Source organism: Asparagus officinalis, chromosome 5 (assembly GCF_001876935.1).
Source record: "Asparagus officinalis chromosome 5, Aspof.V1, whole genome shotgun sequence".
In the NCBI taxonomy this organism is placed as follows: domain Eukaryota; kingdom Viridiplantae; phylum Streptophyta; class Magnoliopsida; order Asparagales; family Asparagaceae; genus Asparagus; species Asparagus officinalis.
The window spans coordinates 1,925,901-1,942,189 of record NC_033798.1 but is presented as its reverse complement, the minus strand read 5'-3'; the positions used below and the strand labels follow the sequence as shown (position 1 = coordinate 1,942,189).

General features: G+C 39.0%; 3 protein-coding genes across 4 annotated transcripts in view; all 3 read left to right on the top strand.

The window, feature by feature from the left end:
• Nucleotides 7-5,453, top strand: LOC109843368 (E3 ubiquitin ligase PQT3-like). The gene is made up of 13 exons (XM_020412303.1): nt 7-696; nt 917-1,016; nt 1,397-1,481; nt 1,589-1,752; nt 1,911-1,987; nt 2,813-2,878; nt 2,971-3,127; nt 3,220-3,368; nt 3,615-3,779; nt 3,859-4,170; nt 4,339-4,380; nt 4,483-4,747; nt 5,288-5,453. Exons 1-13 carry the CDS (start codon nt 531-533, stop codon nt 5,436-5,438), a joined length of 1,899 nt encoding a protein of 632 aa, XP_020267892.1. The 5' UTR covers nt 7-530; the 3' UTR covers nt 5,439-5,453.
• LOC109843370 (E3 ubiquitin ligase PQT3-like) lies at nt 5,929-11,869 on the top strand. Of its 2 annotated transcripts, XM_020412305.1 has the most exons (13): nt 5,931-6,328; nt 6,436-6,599; nt 6,758-6,834; nt 7,660-7,725; nt 7,818-7,974; nt 8,067-8,215; nt 8,462-8,626; nt 8,706-9,017; nt 9,186-9,227; nt 9,330-9,594; nt 10,135-10,260; nt 10,778-10,859; nt 11,733-11,869. In XM_020412305.1, the coding sequence occupies exons 1-13, from the start codon at nt 6,293-6,295 to the stop codon at nt 11,847-11,849; spliced, it is 1,758 nt and encodes a 585-aa protein (XP_020267894.1). In that variant the 5' UTR covers nt 5,931-6,292; the 3' UTR covers nt 11,850-11,869. The 2 variants fall into 2 exon arrangements, with proteins under 2 accessions (XP_020267893.1, XP_020267894.1); XM_020412304.1 differs by lacking the exon at nt 11,733-11,869 and having other exon boundaries at nt 5,929-6,328; nt 10,778-11,101.
• Nucleotides 13,324-16,289, top strand: part of LOC109842852 (probable nucleolar protein 5-1) — a 5,220-nt gene continuing 2,254 nt past the window's right edge. The window contains exons 1-6 of the mRNA XM_020411756.1: nt 13,324-13,465; nt 13,568-13,609; nt 13,765-13,944; nt 14,029-14,193; nt 14,742-14,942; nt 15,491-15,787. Of these exons, the coding sequence (XP_020267345.1) occupies nt 13,388-13,465; nt 13,568-13,609; nt 13,765-13,944; nt 14,029-14,193; nt 14,742-14,942; nt 15,491-15,787 (963 nt within the window). The 5' untranslated portion in view covers nt 13,324-13,387. The remainder of the gene's footprint in view (nt 13,466-13,567; nt 13,610-13,764; nt 13,945-14,028; nt 14,194-14,741; nt 14,943-15,490; nt 15,788-16,289) is intronic.

Below are 16,289 nucleotides of genomic sequence, written 5' to 3'. Positions count from 1 at the left end.
CCGCTCGTTCTTCCTGCGGTCGGCGACGGATCTAGGGTTTTCGGTCTCGGCGATGAAGCGATCCTGAAGTCCGAAGCGGATCGGATCCCGTCGGTGGATCGTCGATCGTTTGAAGCCTCCTGATCGAGTTCTGCGCTGCTCGTCGTGTCGGTGGATCTTTTGGGGGTGGTTTCTTGGATTCTCTCTTCAGATCGGTGGCTGTTGAAGGCGGTTCCTTTGATTTCGTCAATTGGATTGGTGGATCTTTGCGTTGATCGTGCGGTTTCTTCAATTGGATCGCTCGATCTCAGGGGGGATCTAGGGTTTCTGGAAGAGAGCGTGGTCTGCTTCTTCTTCGAGGATAAAGAAAAGAGATAAATAGTTGTATTCTGTTTGTTCTAGTTTGATATAAGGCCTGCTTTTATCCCAGGCCTTCTATCTATTCTATTATTCTGCTCAATTTTAAGGGAAAAAACAAAGTTATTTCTGTGGTTTAGTACTTTTTATTGCGATTTAGATTAGTAGGGGAAATTTTGGAGAGGAGAAAAAAAATGGCTGTCTACTATAAGTTCAAAAGTGCTAAGGACTATGATTCTATTCTGATTGAGGGGCAATTTATCTCTGTTGGTAATCTGAAAGAACGGATTTTTGAATCTAAGCATTTGGGGAGGGGAACTGATTTCGACCTAATGATCTCCAATGCTCAGACCAATGAAGGTTGGTTTGTTTTCTTAGAAAAGGTGTAATCTTTGATTGGTTTATTGATTTTACATATTGCTCAAAACTAAAAGAGAAGAGCCATTTGGGATTCTAAAATTGTTTCTAGTACTTATTCTAGTACTTGGAACGGACTATTTTAGCTGATGGGGATATGGGTTTGTGATAAAATATTATTCTAATTTTTATGGACTTCGTGATTATCCATTTTCAATTTCAGAGTATGTTGATGAGGCTGCAATGATTCCTAAAAATACTTCGGTGTTGATTCGTCGTGTCCCAGGATGTCCTCGGATGCCTATTGTTACTGAACCAGACGAGTATTGTCTCGCACCTCAATTCTGATTTTTAGATGAGATACTTTCTATCATTAGTCTGTATTCTTCATAAGAGATTTTAGGGCTGAGTAATGATATGAACTACATGCCTTAAACTACATCTGTACTACAACAAACAACAGTGTGGCTCGGAATGCCACCGAATTTATGAGTCATGAAGGACCCCTTTCTGTATCTTTGTTGTACAAATGTAGTATAGGATTTGTAGTATACTTGGCATTTCCATTTAGGATTTTAGTATCATAAGGTCAAACCTTGATCTTTGATATAGTTACTAAGCAATATTAAGACAACTCAAGGGAGATCCTTGCAACATAAGAGAGACCTCAGCAAATTTTTTGAAAATGTACGTTTGTTTGCAGGCCAAAAGTAGTGGACAATAAGGCAGAGGAACTTCCACCTCAGAGTAGTATGTTTGTTGGCGACTCATCTGCTACCATGAATAATGTAAGTTCATTAACTTTCCTTCTGAAGGTGGGAAAAAGATTTTATTAGCCCATAGTGCTTTGCTTTAAGTCATGGAATAGGTTGTAAGTTTAAGTTCAAATTTGCAGCCTGAAGAATCTGAATGGGACGTATTTGGCAATGATTTGTATGCTCCTGAAGTGGTCCCTACTCAGTCAGGTAATCCAGGTGTAGATGTCTCTTCTGCTAGTAGGATTGATGAAGACGACAAGCTTAAGGCATTAATTGAAACGCCTGCACTTGATTGGAGCCGGTGAGAAACGTTTGTTGATTGATTTCTAAGTTGGGCTGCTTATTAAATTGTCTTAAGTTATTTTAAGGTGACATGAACCACAAATCGTAGCAGTAGTTCTTCATTGTAATTCTGTTTTGAAACGTATTCTCTTCTAATTGGACCATCTGGCATTTCAGTCAAGGACAAGATGGCTTTGGCGGTAGAGGCTTTGGAAGAGGCTTTGGGAGAGGGATGATGGCTGGTCGTGGCTTTGGTATACCTTTATGCTCTTCATATGTTCTCTTATCATTTTTGGTTTCCTTATCTTGTTGTCATCGTCATATTAATTTCTTTTTTATCATTTTTTTTTCATTTTGGTATGATTATTTCCAGTATAAGATTCTTGTAAATTGGTCATGCAAGATAAGGCTATGACTATCTGTTAATCGCTAGGCAAAGACTTAGGTCCATTGCTTTTTTTTCAAGTAATATATAATAAAATAATAAATTGAGAACTATTAGGTGAATATGAAGTAATGAGATAAAATTATTATTTCCTTGATGTTAATGCGTTGGATCGGATAATTCAGAACATTGTGATTGTCGTTTTCTTGCGTGTCTCATGTGCGTGTCAATTGAGGTGCATAACTCGCTTGTATACCGAAAGATGGGGGTATAAATTCTGTGTAGATGATGAATTTAATGGATGGTTGTGACAAGTAATGGCTGGTGCTTTCCCTCTTTCATTGGCTTGTGTTGTGCATCCGACTCATCATTGATTACCTTGGATATAGTTTACTGTTTGACAATGGTTCTAGAAGTGTTGAATTGTTGATAATGTGCTTGCAGTGATTGGTGTTTGATATGATCTAGGAGCAGAGTAAATAGTACTCAGGCACACTTGTTTATTGAACACACTCCAATCAACCGGAGGACCTATTTTAGAAATTGTTAGCATTTGTTCTTTTGTATTGGCTTGTATTCAGCAGACGTTGCAGTTCCCCTTTGAAATATGCACTTTCTAATTGTTACATCCAGCTTTATTTTATTGTCCATCGTTTTCTTCCATATTTTCTGACAATTTGCTAATTGGTTGAAGGTCGTGGTGGGTTTGAAAGGAAGACACCTCCTCCCGGATACACCTGTCACCGATGCAAAGTTCCTGGTATGCTGATGCTGTTGGCTTATTTGACTGATTAATCTTTTCTTGGCTAGGTATGTATCCTTATTGTGATCATCTGAATTTTCTGTCTCCAGGGCATTTTATTCAGCATTGCCCTACAAATGGCGATCCAAATTATGATGTTAGAAAGGTTAAACCACCTACTGGTATCCCAAAGTCAATGTTGATGGCCACTCCTGATGGCTCTTATGTATTGCCTAGTGGTGCAGTTGCTGTTTTAAAGCCAAATGAGTAAGCTGATTGTTTCATATTGTAGTACTATCTTTTGTGGTTCATGAATTTACTAGAGATATATTTTGCTAAACGTCTTTCAATCTATACAGAGCTGCGTTTGAGAAGGAAATTGAGGGAATGCCTTCTACCCGACCAGTCAGTGATCTTCCACCTGAACTACGGTGTCCGCTCTGTAAGGAAGTTATGAAAGACGCTGTATTAACTAGCAAATGCTGCTTCAGGAGCTTCTGTGACAAGTGTAAGTATGATGTATAAAATTTTATTCTATTGTGGTAGGTTAAAAAAAAAAAAGATTTTATTGACACTGATTTCTATTCTCTGAAAAGAGTTTCTTTCTTGGCATTAATTCTCCCTTCACTTAAATGTTTCTCTACCCTAGAGTTTTTGACAAAAAGGTTTCTGGACTGTTGGTAGTCCGTTTCATTTTATTTCTTCATGATGCATGGTTGTTGTAGAAATTTATTTACTTTGTAATTTTCATCAGGTATCAGGGACTACATAATTAGCAAGTCAATGTGTGTTTGTGGAGCCACAAATATATTAGCAGATGACCTTCTTCCCAACAAAACGCTGCGAGAAACCATTAGTCGCATATTGGAGTCAACAACTAGTAGTACGGAGAATGTTGGAAGCTTAGTACAAGTTCAAGGTATAAAAAGAATATATTACCACTTATTTAAAAAAACTTTCATGTTTTTATCAGTCTATTAAATTTGGTCTGCTTTTAGATATGGAATCTGCTCGTCACGTCCCTCCCCCTCCCAAAGTGCCATCACCGTCTCTTTCTGGTGCTTTGAAAGACGAACCTAAGCAGACATCTCCTATCCAGCATTCATCAGATGTTAAGGTAAAAGAAGCTGATGCTGCAAGTGAAGGAAAGGCTGTCAACACAGTGACGAATTCTTTGGAGAAGAGAACTGCAAAAAAAACCGAGCAACCTGAACCAACACCTGAATCAATGAGTACCAAAGAGCCAATATCTCCAGAGAGTGCTCCAGTGCCTGAAGAGGGCCAGGAAAAGTCTCTTGGTGCTGAGCAAGGTGGTTTTAGCTTCTCATTTCCTTGATATCACTGTTCCTCTTTCTTCTTTTTTTAGCTGCTTTTTCAATTCATGCAACTATGGAAGTGCAGAGGATGTAGAATTTGATGGTGGTTTCTCTTTTTCTTTTGCAAATATTGGATCAGTTGTAATATTTATTTGCATGCAGGAAAGAAGAAAAAAAAGAAAAAAGCACGCGTACCTCCAAGTGGTTAGTTTGTTATCGTATTTCTGTTACTTGCATTTCTTTCCGTCTTTCTATAATGAGGAATCACGTAAATTCCCATGGCTTAATTTTTTTTGGGAACTGCAGGTACTGATATGCAATGGAGAGGTTTTCAAGAGCTTGCACCTGAAAACCATTCTGGGATGCCTCTAGGACCTCAAGCCCAAGCCTACAACCCTTACTGGGGTGGGGGAATGCCAATGGCGTTTGACGGATTTATGGCGCCATTTGGTGGTGCCATGCCTTATAGTATGGGTTACGCTCCAGGTCCTTTTGATGTTCCTTTCGGTGCAATGCTACCACCAGATCCATTTGCAGCGCAGGGCTATATGATGCCACCTCTTCCTCCGAGGTATAGTGGCTTACTAGGGTTGCTTTTATTAGAGTAAAAGCACACAGTAATTTTGGGAATTGGCTCAATTTGTTAATTTATCCGGATATCCAAGTGTATTTGCACATGCTTTAATTAATGCCCAACTTTTGTAAGTGTGGAACGACAAAATGGTAGATCATATCACACACCTTTACCTATTTCTTGGGGAATCTAATGTTGTGTAAGTGTAATTTTTACAAAATGCCCCAGAGCATCCAACATAATGATGCTGCGCACTAGATAACTTTGGATTATTTTGTTATAAGGCACATCTAAAATAAAGGACGCAGTGTAAACCACATTTAGTTTATTTTGGTTACTTAAACATGACACAACAGTCCGAATCGAGCTCCCTTCACTTCCCTGTTAAATAGGTGAAGTTTTCAGCAAAGCAAGATAAAGTCAAGTTTAGGTCACTGATCTCTCGGGTGACTATTCATATTTTTGTTCTTAGTTTCTGCTGGTTTTTATTGGTTGCTGTAGTATGACATCTGAAAACTGATAAAATCATGTGTACAGGGACCTCTCTGAGTTAGGATTTAATGGTATGATCATGAATAAAGCAGCTCCAATGAGCAGGGAGGAATTTGAGGCGAGGAAAGCTGATATCAGAAGGAAGCGTGAATTTGAGCGTCTTAATGAAAGGTACAATCACCTGATGTTTTTTTAGTATAGTGGGTTTCCAATCATCAATGACTTAATACTCACTGCCATGCCTCATGTGTAAATGGATTAGCTTCTTCTTCTTCTTCTTTTTTAATATGATGTTTGTCAATGTCCATGAACCTAGACAACTACTTCATAATTAGGGTTAATTGCGAAAAGATCCCCTGCACTATCGCCGATTGTGGATAGACCACCCCCTTGTACTATAACCCAAATGTTGACAGAGCATGAGGTAACTTGTTTGACTCTTCTCCCCGCTGGTCAATTTGACAAAGAACATTTCTTTCTTTCTTTGAGGGTGACAGAGTCTGCAACAACGGAACTGCAGGGGTCTATCCACAATTAGCCCTAATAATTAACATCAACCTGATTGTAGAGTTTGTATAAAGCAATCCTGTAAATTCTTTTATCATGCAAACTAATACACTATGGATCTGGAGCTTTCCGAGTGCTTATTTCAGATGAGATACTTTCTATCATTAGTCTGTATTCTTCATAAGAGATTTTAGGGCTGAGTAATGATATGAACTACATGCCTTAAACTACATCTGTACTACAACAAACAACAGTGTGGCTCGGAATGCCACCGAATTTATGAGTCATGAAGGACCCCTTTCTGTATCTTTGTTGTACAAATGTAGTATAGGATTTGTAGTATACTTGGCATTTCCATTTAGGATTTTAGTATCATAAGGTCAAACCTTGATCTTTGATATAGTTACTAAGCAATATTAAGACAACTCAAGGGAGATCCTTGCAACATAAGAGAGACCTCAGCAAATTTTTTGAAAATGTACGTTTGTTTGCAGGCCAAAAGTAGTGGACAATAAGGCAGAGGAACTTCCACCTCAGAGTAGTATGTTTGTTGGCGACTCATCTGCTACCATGAATAATGTAAGTTCATTAACTTTCCTTCTGAAGGTGGGAAAAAGATTTTATTAGCCCATAGTGCTTTGCTTTAAGTCATGGAATAGGTTGTAAGTTTAAGTTCAAATTTGCAGCCTGAAGAATCTGAATGGGACGTATTTGGCAATGATTTGTATGCTCCTGAAGTGGTCCCTACTCAGTCAGGTAATCCAGGTGTAGATGTCTCTTCTGCTAGTAGGATTGATGAAGACGACAAGCTTAAGGCATTAATTGAAACGCCTGCACTTGATTGGAGCCGGTGAGAAACGTTTGTTGATTGATTTCTAAGTTGGGCTGCTTATTAAATTGTCTTAAGTTATTTTAAGGTGACATGAACCACAAATCGTAGCAGTAGTTCTTCATTGTAATTCTGTTTTGAAACGTATTCTCTTCTAATTGGACCATCTGGCATTTCAGTCAAGGACAAGATGGCTTTGGCGGTAGAGGCTTTGGAAGAGGCTTTGGGAGAGGGATGATGGCTGGTCGTGGCTTTGGTATACCTTTATGCTCTTCATATGTTCTCTTATCATTTTTGGTTTCCTTATCTTGTTGTCATCGTCATATTAATTTCTTTTTTATCATTTTTTTTTCATTTTGGTATGATTATTTCCAGTATAAGATTCTTGTAAATTGGTCATGCAAGATAAGGCTATGACTATCTGTTAATCGCTAGGCAAAGACTTAGGTCCATTGCTTTTTTTTCAAGTAATATATAATAAAATAATAAATTGAGAACTATTAGGTGAATATGAAGTAATGAGATAAAATTATTATTTCCTTGATGTTAATGCGTTGGATCGGATAATTCAGAACATTGTGATTGTCGTTTTCTTGCGTGTCTCATGTGCGTGTCAATTGAGGTGCATAACTCGCTTGTATACCGAAAGATGGGGGTATAAATTCTGTGTAGATGATGAATTTAATGGATGGTTGTGACAAGTAATGGCTGGTGCTTTCCCTCTTTCATTGGCTTGTGTTGTGCATCCGACTCATCATTGATTACCTTGGATATAGTTTACTGTTTGACAATGGTTCTAGAAGTGTTGAATTGTTGATAATGTGCTTGCAGTGATTGGTGTTTGATATGATCTAGGAGCAGAGTAAATAGTACTCAGGCACACTTGTTTATTGAACACACTCCAATCAACCGGAGGACCTATTTTAGAAATTGTTAGCATTTGTTCTTTTGTATTGGCTTGTATTCAGCAGACGTTGCAGTTCCCCTTTGAAATATGCACTTTCTAATTGTTACATCCAGCTTTATTTTATTGTCCATCGTTTTCTTCCATATTTTCTGACAATTTGCTAATTGGTTGAAGGTCGTGGTGGGTTTGAAAGGAAGACACCTCCTCCCGGATACACCTGTCACCGATGCAAAGTTCCTGGTATGCTGATGCTGTTGGCTTATTTGACTGATTAATCTTTTCTTGGCTAGGTATGTATCCTTATTGTGATCATCTGAATTTTCTGTCTCCAGGGCATTTTATTCAGCATTGCCCTACAAATGGCGATCCAAATTATGATGTTAGAAAGGTTAAACCACCTACTGGTATCCCAAAGTCAATGTTGATGGCCACTCCTGATGGCTCTTATGTATTGCCTAGTGGTGCAGTTGCTGTTTTAAAGCCAAATGAGTAAGCTGATTGTTTCATATTGTAGTACTATCTTTTGTGGTTCATGAATTTACTAGAGATATATTTTGCTAAACGTCTTTCAATCTATACAGAGCTGCGTTTGAGAAGGAAATTGAGGGAATGCCTTCTACCCGACCAGTCAGTGATCTTCCACCTGAACTACGGTGTCCGCTCTGTAAGGAAGTTATGAAAGACGCTGTATTAACTAGCAAATGCTGCTTCAGGAGCTTCTGTGACAAGTGTAAGTATGATGTATAAAATTTTATTCTATTGTGGTAGGTTAAAAAAAAAAAAGATTTTATTGACACTGATTTCTATTCTCTGAAAAGAGTTTCTTTCTTGGCATTAATTCTCCCTTCACTTAAATGTTTCTCTACCCTAGAGTTTTTGACAAAAAGGTTTCTGGACTGTTGGTAGTCCGTTTCATTTTATTTCTTCATGATGCATGGTTGTTGTAGAAATTTATTTACTTTGTAATTTTCATCAGGTATCAGGGACTACATAATTAGCAAGTCAATGTGTGTTTGTGGAGCCACAAATATATTAGCAGATGACCTTCTTCCCAACAAAACGCTGCGAGAAACCATTAGTCGCATATTGGAGTCAACAACTAGTAGTACGGAGAATGTTGGAAGCTTAGTACAAGTTCAAGGTATAAAAAGAATATATTACCACTTATTTAAAAAAACTTTCATGTTTTTATCAGTCTATTAAATTTGGTCTGCTTTTAGATATGGAATCTGCTCGTCACGTCCCTCCCCCTCCCAAAGTGCCATCACCGTCTCTTTCTGGTGCTTTGAAAGACGAACCTAAGCAGACATCTCCTATCCAGCATTCATCAGATGTTAAGGTAAAAGAAGCTGATGCTGCAAGTGAAGGAAAGGCTGTCAACACAGTGACGAATTCTTTGGAGAAGAGAACTGCAAAAAAAACCGAGCAACCTGAACCAACACCTGAATCAATGAGTACCAAAGAGCCAATATCTCCAGAGAGTGCTCCAGTGCCTGAAGAGGGCCAGGAAAAGTCTCTTGGTGCTGAGCAAGGTGGTTTTAGCTTCTCATTTCCTTGATATCACTGTTCCTCTTTCTTCTTTTTTTAGCTGCTTTTTCAATTCATGCAACTATGGAAGTGCAGAGGATGTAGAATTTGATGGTGGTTTCTCTTTTTCTTTTGCAAATATTGGATCAGTTGTAATATTTATTTGCATGCAGGAAAGAAGAAAAAAAAGAAAAAAGCACGCGTACCTCCAAGTGGTTAGTTTGTTATCGTATTTCTGTTACTTGCATTTCTTTCCGTCTTTCTATAATGAGGAATCACGTAAATTCCCATGGCTTAATTTTTTTTGGGAACTGCAGGTACTGATATGCAATGGAGAGGTTTTCAAGAGCTTGCACCTGAAAACCATTCTGGGATGCCTCTAGGACCTCAAGCCCAAGCCTACAACCCTTACTGGGGTGGGGGAATGCCAATGGCGTTTGACGGATTTATGGCGCCATTTGGTGGTGCCATGCCTTATAGTATGGGTTACGCTCCAGGTCCTTTTGATGTTCCTTTCGGTGCAATGCTACCACCAGATCCATTTGCAGCGCAGGGCTATATGATGCCACCTCTTCCTCCGAGGTATAGTGGCTTACTAGGGTTGCTTTTATTAGAGTAAAAGCACACAGTAATTTTGGGAATTGGCTCAATTTGTTAATTTATCCGGATATCCAAGTGTATTTGCACATGCTTTAATTAATGCCCAACTTTTGTAAGTGTGGAACGACAAAATGGTAGATCATATCACACACCTTTACCTATTTCTTGGGGAATCTAATGTTGTGTAAGTGTAATTTTTACAAAATGCCCCAGAGCATCCAACATAATGATGCTGCGCACTAGATAACTTTGGATTATTTTGTTATAAGGCACATCTAAAATAAAGGACGCAGTGTAAACCACATTTAGTTTATTTTGGTTACTTAAACATGACACAACAGTCCGAATCGAGCTCCCTTCACTTCCCTGTTAAATAGGTGAAGTTTTCAGCAAAGCAAGATAAAGTCAAGTTTAGGTCACTGATCTCTCGGGTGACTATTCATATTTTTGTTCTTAGTTTCTGCTGGTTTTTATTGGTTGCTGTAGTATGACATCTGAAAACTGATAAAATCATGTGTACAGGGACCTCTCTGAGTTAGGATTTAATGGTATGATCATGAATAAAGCAGCTCCAATGAGCAGGGAGGAATTTGAGGCGAGGAAAGCTGATATCAGAAGGAAGCGTGAATTTGAGCGTCTTAATGAAAGGTACAATCACCTGATGTTTTTTTAGTATAGTGGGTTTCCAATCATCAATGACTTAATACTCACTGCCATGCCTCATGTGTAAATGGATTAGCTTCTTCTTCTTCTTCTTTTTTAATATGATGTTTGTCAATGTCCATGAACCTAGACAACTACTTCATAATTAGGGTTAATTGCGAAAAGATCCCCTGCACTATCGCCGATTGTGGATAGACCACCCCCTTGTACTATAACCCAAATGTTGACAGAGCATGAGGTAACTTGTTTGACTCTTCTCCCCGCTGGTCAATTTGACAAAGAACATTTCTTTCTTTCTTTGAGGGTGACAGAGTCTGCAACAACGGAACTGCAGGGGTCTATCCACAATTAGCCCTAATAATTAACATCAACCTGATTGTAGAGTTTGTATAAAGCAATCCTGTAAATTCTTTTATCATGCAAACTAATACACTATGGATCTGGAGCTTTCCGAGTGCTTATTTCTTTGTTAATCGTCTTGGTTATTTGACTTTGTTAACAGGGAGAGGTCGAGAGATGGTAGAGGCGTTGGCAAGGAAGTTAGCAGCAGTGGTGCCAATGCTTCTCCAATGAAGGGAAAGCCCGTATGTCTCGTAATTATTGCTAATGTTCGATTTACGTTTTTACATTTGTGCACTCTGATGGGCTTCTTTGTGCTAGCTTGGTTTGCAAATTTGCGTTATGGGTTTGATAAGTTCACTCTTTTTTCTCCCCCTTTTTTTTCCCTCTGATTATTTTCTTTTTGGTCGTGTTAATAATTTCATAGTAACTAGGTATTTGGGTCAGTCAAAATAAACAGAGTATATGCACCAGATGTGCCTCCTAAGTTTTTGTGCTTGAAGCAAATATGAAGCGAAGGATCTGTGTGGGTATTGGAAGAAATTGGGGGGCGCTCATTGTATATATTGCTCGATGCGATGCGATACAATCTGGGCGTGTTTGTTTCCCTATGGTTCTTCTTGGTACCATACGAGATATGATTGGATGCGGCTTGTGACCTGTTTGATTTTGTCGCCGCAACTGGCTCTCCTCCCCGTCGTGTTGTTCCGAAGTTATATCGGAAACATCATGCATCATGAGCTGCAGGGAAACAAACAGGCTCGAATCAGCGATCTTTAATTTTGGAACGATTGTCAACGTATAGTCTTGTAAAATCTTTTGCCGTTGGAAGAAGTTTATAATTTACAAATTTTTTGATGGAAGGTACGCATTAAATAAATAAAAAAATATTAGTAGAAAAATAAAATAAAATAAAGTTGTCGGACGTGACCTTCCGTTTTGATCACAGCGCAACGAGCAATGTGGGCCTAATTAGAACTAATAATGGCGTCCGTATGGGCTGCAATGGCAAGGCCCATTTATTGGGCGGGTGTTTCTGTCAATTTTGCTTTCTTAGAGAGGGTGGTGGTTTTATTACAACGAATTAATTAACTTATAATTGGTTATATGGTCCGCAGAGGCCGATCTCCAGAGCCGAGAGGCCCGCGCGATCCGAGAGGACTCCAGACCCAGCCCGCCGCCTTCACACACCGCGCGTCGGCTGCGGCAAAGCGGAGGCCCTCCTCGGACCTTGAAGAGGAAAGGGAAAGGAGGAAGACGAGAGAGGAGCCGGCGCCGAGCCGAGCAAGAGAGGAAGCACAAGGCAGCTGTCTTCTTCTTCGTCATTCAGCGTTCCGTCGAGTCGGAAAGAATGGAATGACAAGAAGAGAATGACGACCTCATTCTCTGTTCCTCTGATGCCTTGCGCGCGGCAGCTAAACGGAGTCGCCAAGGACCACCACCACCACCACCACCATCGGGGTCATCGAGAGCGGGACGACAGGAAGAGGAGCAGCTACGAGCGCGAGTCCAGCGAGGAGGAGGAGGACGAGGACTACCATTTCAAGAGGAGGCCCTCGCGGCGAGAGAGGGAGGATGACGAGGCGAGGTCCTCGAGACCGTCGAGGCGGAGATGACTGGAGGAGGTGACGCCCTTTTTTCGGTCCTCCCTTCCTACTGTGAGCTACGTGTGAGCAACGAGCGGTAGCTAGCTAGCTTCTCCCGCTGTGAGGGGAGGGGAACGCCGGTGTTACTTTTGTTGTTGAGATGAATTTTATTTTTACATAAAAAGCCTTTGTATAACGTTTTCCTACTTGTGGTAATCAATGAGGTGTATGTTTCTTTCGTTTCTTCTTGAGAAGTCCCCGACCCCTATTATTATTTGTTATTTGTTTTTTAACCTTTTGGTTGTCACACGCATAATAGTGATTTTGGTCCCTGAAGAAAAAGTTATGGCATGAGCGAACTCCAAAGGTTTTGCACTTTCAACGTGACCAACGCATTTGAACTCTTATAAACTTTTCTAAATACATACAGATGTTTGTTACCGATCAAGCTAAACTGAGAGCATGGGCATACGAGTCTCGATTGAATACTCCGAAGCTTTTCATTTTCAGCGTAACCAAAGCATTTCAATGAAATAAATAAAAAAATCTCAATTAAATGTATGTTTTTGATTATGGTAGAATAAGCAAACACGGGAAATGTTTTCGCACAAATTTCTTAAGGAAAATAACGACCGACAGTCTTATATAAGTAAAAGCATTTGCGCCGCTGGTCAATGATTATAACTCTTGAACCGATGCATTTGCAACAGTCTGATCCTTTATATTTGTTGTGCGTGTTGTACTGATCCAGTGATTGACCGACGGTCTTATATAAGTAAAAGCATTTGCGCCGCTGGTCAATGATTTTAACTCTTGAACCGATGCATTTGCAACAGTCTGATCGCTTACATTTGTTGTGCGTGTTGCACTGATCCAGTGATTGACAGTGGTTGGCTGCACATTTGATACCCCGGATAGGGACTTTTGGGCGTCTGATATTCGACACATCACTTGATCCAACGGTTGGCATACTCCTACTTACGAACCAACGGCAGAGATGAGTTCATCAGTAAACCCCAACTCCTCCCCCACGTCTCTACTCAAAAAAACCCCGTCAAAACCCTCGCCTTTTCTTCCCCTTCCCTTAGCCGCTCTCGCTCTCTCCACTCTCCGATTGTTCCCCCGCCCCCCTTTTAATATAATTCATAATATAATTTTAAGATTATTGGGCTCAAAAATTACGACAAATGTTGCTTCTCTTCGAAACCCCAGCTGGGTTCGCCCTCTTCAAAGTCTTAGACGAAGGCAAACTCTCCAAAGTTGAGGTATAAATTTTCCCCACAATTTTTTTTAAAAGTTCAGTTTTCATCTTTTTATCGAGCCCAGTGGACCCTTTTGATAATTATTATTATTGATGTTTATTTTAGGATTTATGGAAGGAGTTTTCTTCATCAGAATCAGCTAGAAAGGTTGCGGTTCTATCCCTCTTTCCTTCCTAATTAAGTAAATTTCAGAGGAGCCCCTGAACTTTGAGATGATCTGCATAAATTTTCAGAACTTAACCTTTCTTATGATCTTGTGGTTGCATGTGCGCTCTTGTTTTGATGAACTTTTGTGTTATTAGGTGGTTAAATTGAAGGCATTCAGTAAATTTGAGAATACATCAGAGGCTTTGGCGGCTTCCACCTTGCTAATTGATAGCAAACCAAGCAAGGATCTTCGTAAATTTTTACGCAGTCACTGCGATGGAGAAACATTAGCTGTTGCTGATTCCAGACTTGGGAATGCGATAAAAGAGAAATTGGTTTGTTTAGGTTTTTTTCCTTTTGTGAAATTGGTGCAGTATTTTTGTTTTAGCAGTAGTTTTTGATTTTTTGATGGTTTGCAGAAAATTGACTGTCTTCATAACAATGCTGTCATGGAGCTGATGAGAGGAGTGAGGAGCCAGCTCACTGAGCTTATATCTGGGCTGGGTGTGCAGGATCTTGCACCTATGAGCTTGGGCTTGTCACATAGCTTATCTCGATTTAAGCTGAAGTTTAGCCCAGATAAGGTGATTTCACTTCTCTTTATGCAAATATTATATGACATGATCTTGTCTCATTGCACATCGTGATTGATATACTATAATTTTATTAAAACTCGTATCAGAAACTAGTGCAGCATAAATGAGAATGTTAGGATGAATGAGTTGATATCCACTGAGAGATATGATAAAAAATGAGTGTTTATAAAAGTGAGGTAGGATGATATGAGACAATTGTTTCAAATTGCTGGTCATATGCAACGGAGGTCTTTAATTTCACAATTAGGAGAAGTGATAATAACTATAATTAATTGAAAGGAGGACCAGAGGAAGGTCTAAAATAACTTGGCTATTAAGAAGGACATGGTAATGATTAACTCAGTCTAGGAGATAGCCCTCAGCAAAACTGAATAAGATAGTATGGTTCATGTAGTCAACCCCAAAAGCTTTTGGATAAAAGTTAAAAAGCTTTTTTTGTTGTTCTCGTGCTATACTTTTATTAAAATTCACTTTCTTTGTGCTTGTTAAAATATCATCTCTAACTATATCTATGAATTTTTCTTGCCGTTTTTCAGGTGGATACTATGATTATTCAAGCTATCGGATTGTTAGATGACCTTGATAAGGAGCTTAACACTTATGCTATGAGAGTTCGTGAATGGTATGGCTGGCATTTTCCCGAACTTGCGAAAATAGTGCAGGACAATATACAATATGCAAAGGTGGTAAAGCTTATGGGCAATCGTGTGAATGCTGCAAACCTTGATTTCTCTGAGGTATATCATTGTGGCCCTTAACTTCTACTGAAAAAATGTAACATAATTTGGGTAAATTACTAGAAACAATCTACATCTGTACCTTGGTTTTTAGAAGACCTCTCATCTTAAATGTTCAACAAAAATCCTCTCATTTATGATCATTAATTAAACAGTTAATTTGTGATGGAGTTTTGTTCTTCAGTCATCTGAGCAGACAGACATTTAAAGAGAAGTATGCACTTTTGAAAACGATATACTTTGACAGTGAAAAGGAAGGAGATAGAGAAAAATAGTTTGTTCTAGAACAAATTAAAAATCTAATTCTTTATCATTAATCCAGAATTCCGCATGCGGACATTTGGACAGATGTCAGGTAAACCAAAATGCATCACAAAACTAACAATTCCTTTAACTATCAAAGATGATAGTATTTTTTGCTGACTTTTTAAAAGAATGGGTTTCTTTAAACCTGGGGTATAGATGATTATTAATTTTTATTTTTGGTAATTTACTTAAATGTTTATTGTATAATGGCAGTTGTATCTGTATCTGTTTTGGTTAAACAGGTTTTATCGGAGGAGGCTGAAGCAGAGCTAAAAGAGGCAGCTGTTATATCTATGGGAACTGAAGTTAGTGACTTAGATTTATTGAACATTAAAGAACTATGTGATCAGGTTTTAGCCCTTTCAGAGTATCGGGCTCAGCTGTATGACTATTTGAAGAGCAGAATGAATACAATTGCACCAAATTTGACTGCCCTTGTTGGAGAGCTTGTTGGAGCACGACTTATTGCTCATGGTGGTAGTTTATTGAATCTAGCGAAGCAACCTGGGAGTACTGTTCAGATTCTTGGTGCAGAGAAGGTACAATTTGTAACACCTTTGGCTCAATGGTTAGTTTTTCATTAATTGATTGGGTCAAAGTTTATCTGTACATTAATAAAGTTCGAAGGTTGATTCCAAATAGCCCTTCGGTACCATCATCCAATTACCGATAGACCCCCTGGAGTTCTATTGTTGCAGATAGACCCCTGATTGAACTTTATTTTCAAAAACTCTTTTCTCTAATTATTTTTTGACAAATAAACCTCCTGAGGATAATAGAGTCAGGGGGTCTATCTGCAACAATAACTACATGGGATCTATGTGCAATTGGGCACCTGCGACTATCTGCAACCAACCCAAAAGTTTAACATACAGATATATCTTTCCCATTTAAATATGTTGCTCAGTTTTGGTTGTTCATTATTCTATAGGTTGTTGCAACAGCATTCTTATACAGCCATAGGCATGTATCATTTTTTTGACATTTGCAGTTACTTGATGGTTTATTCACTTGAAATTCTTTTTGATTTAAGAGCACAAA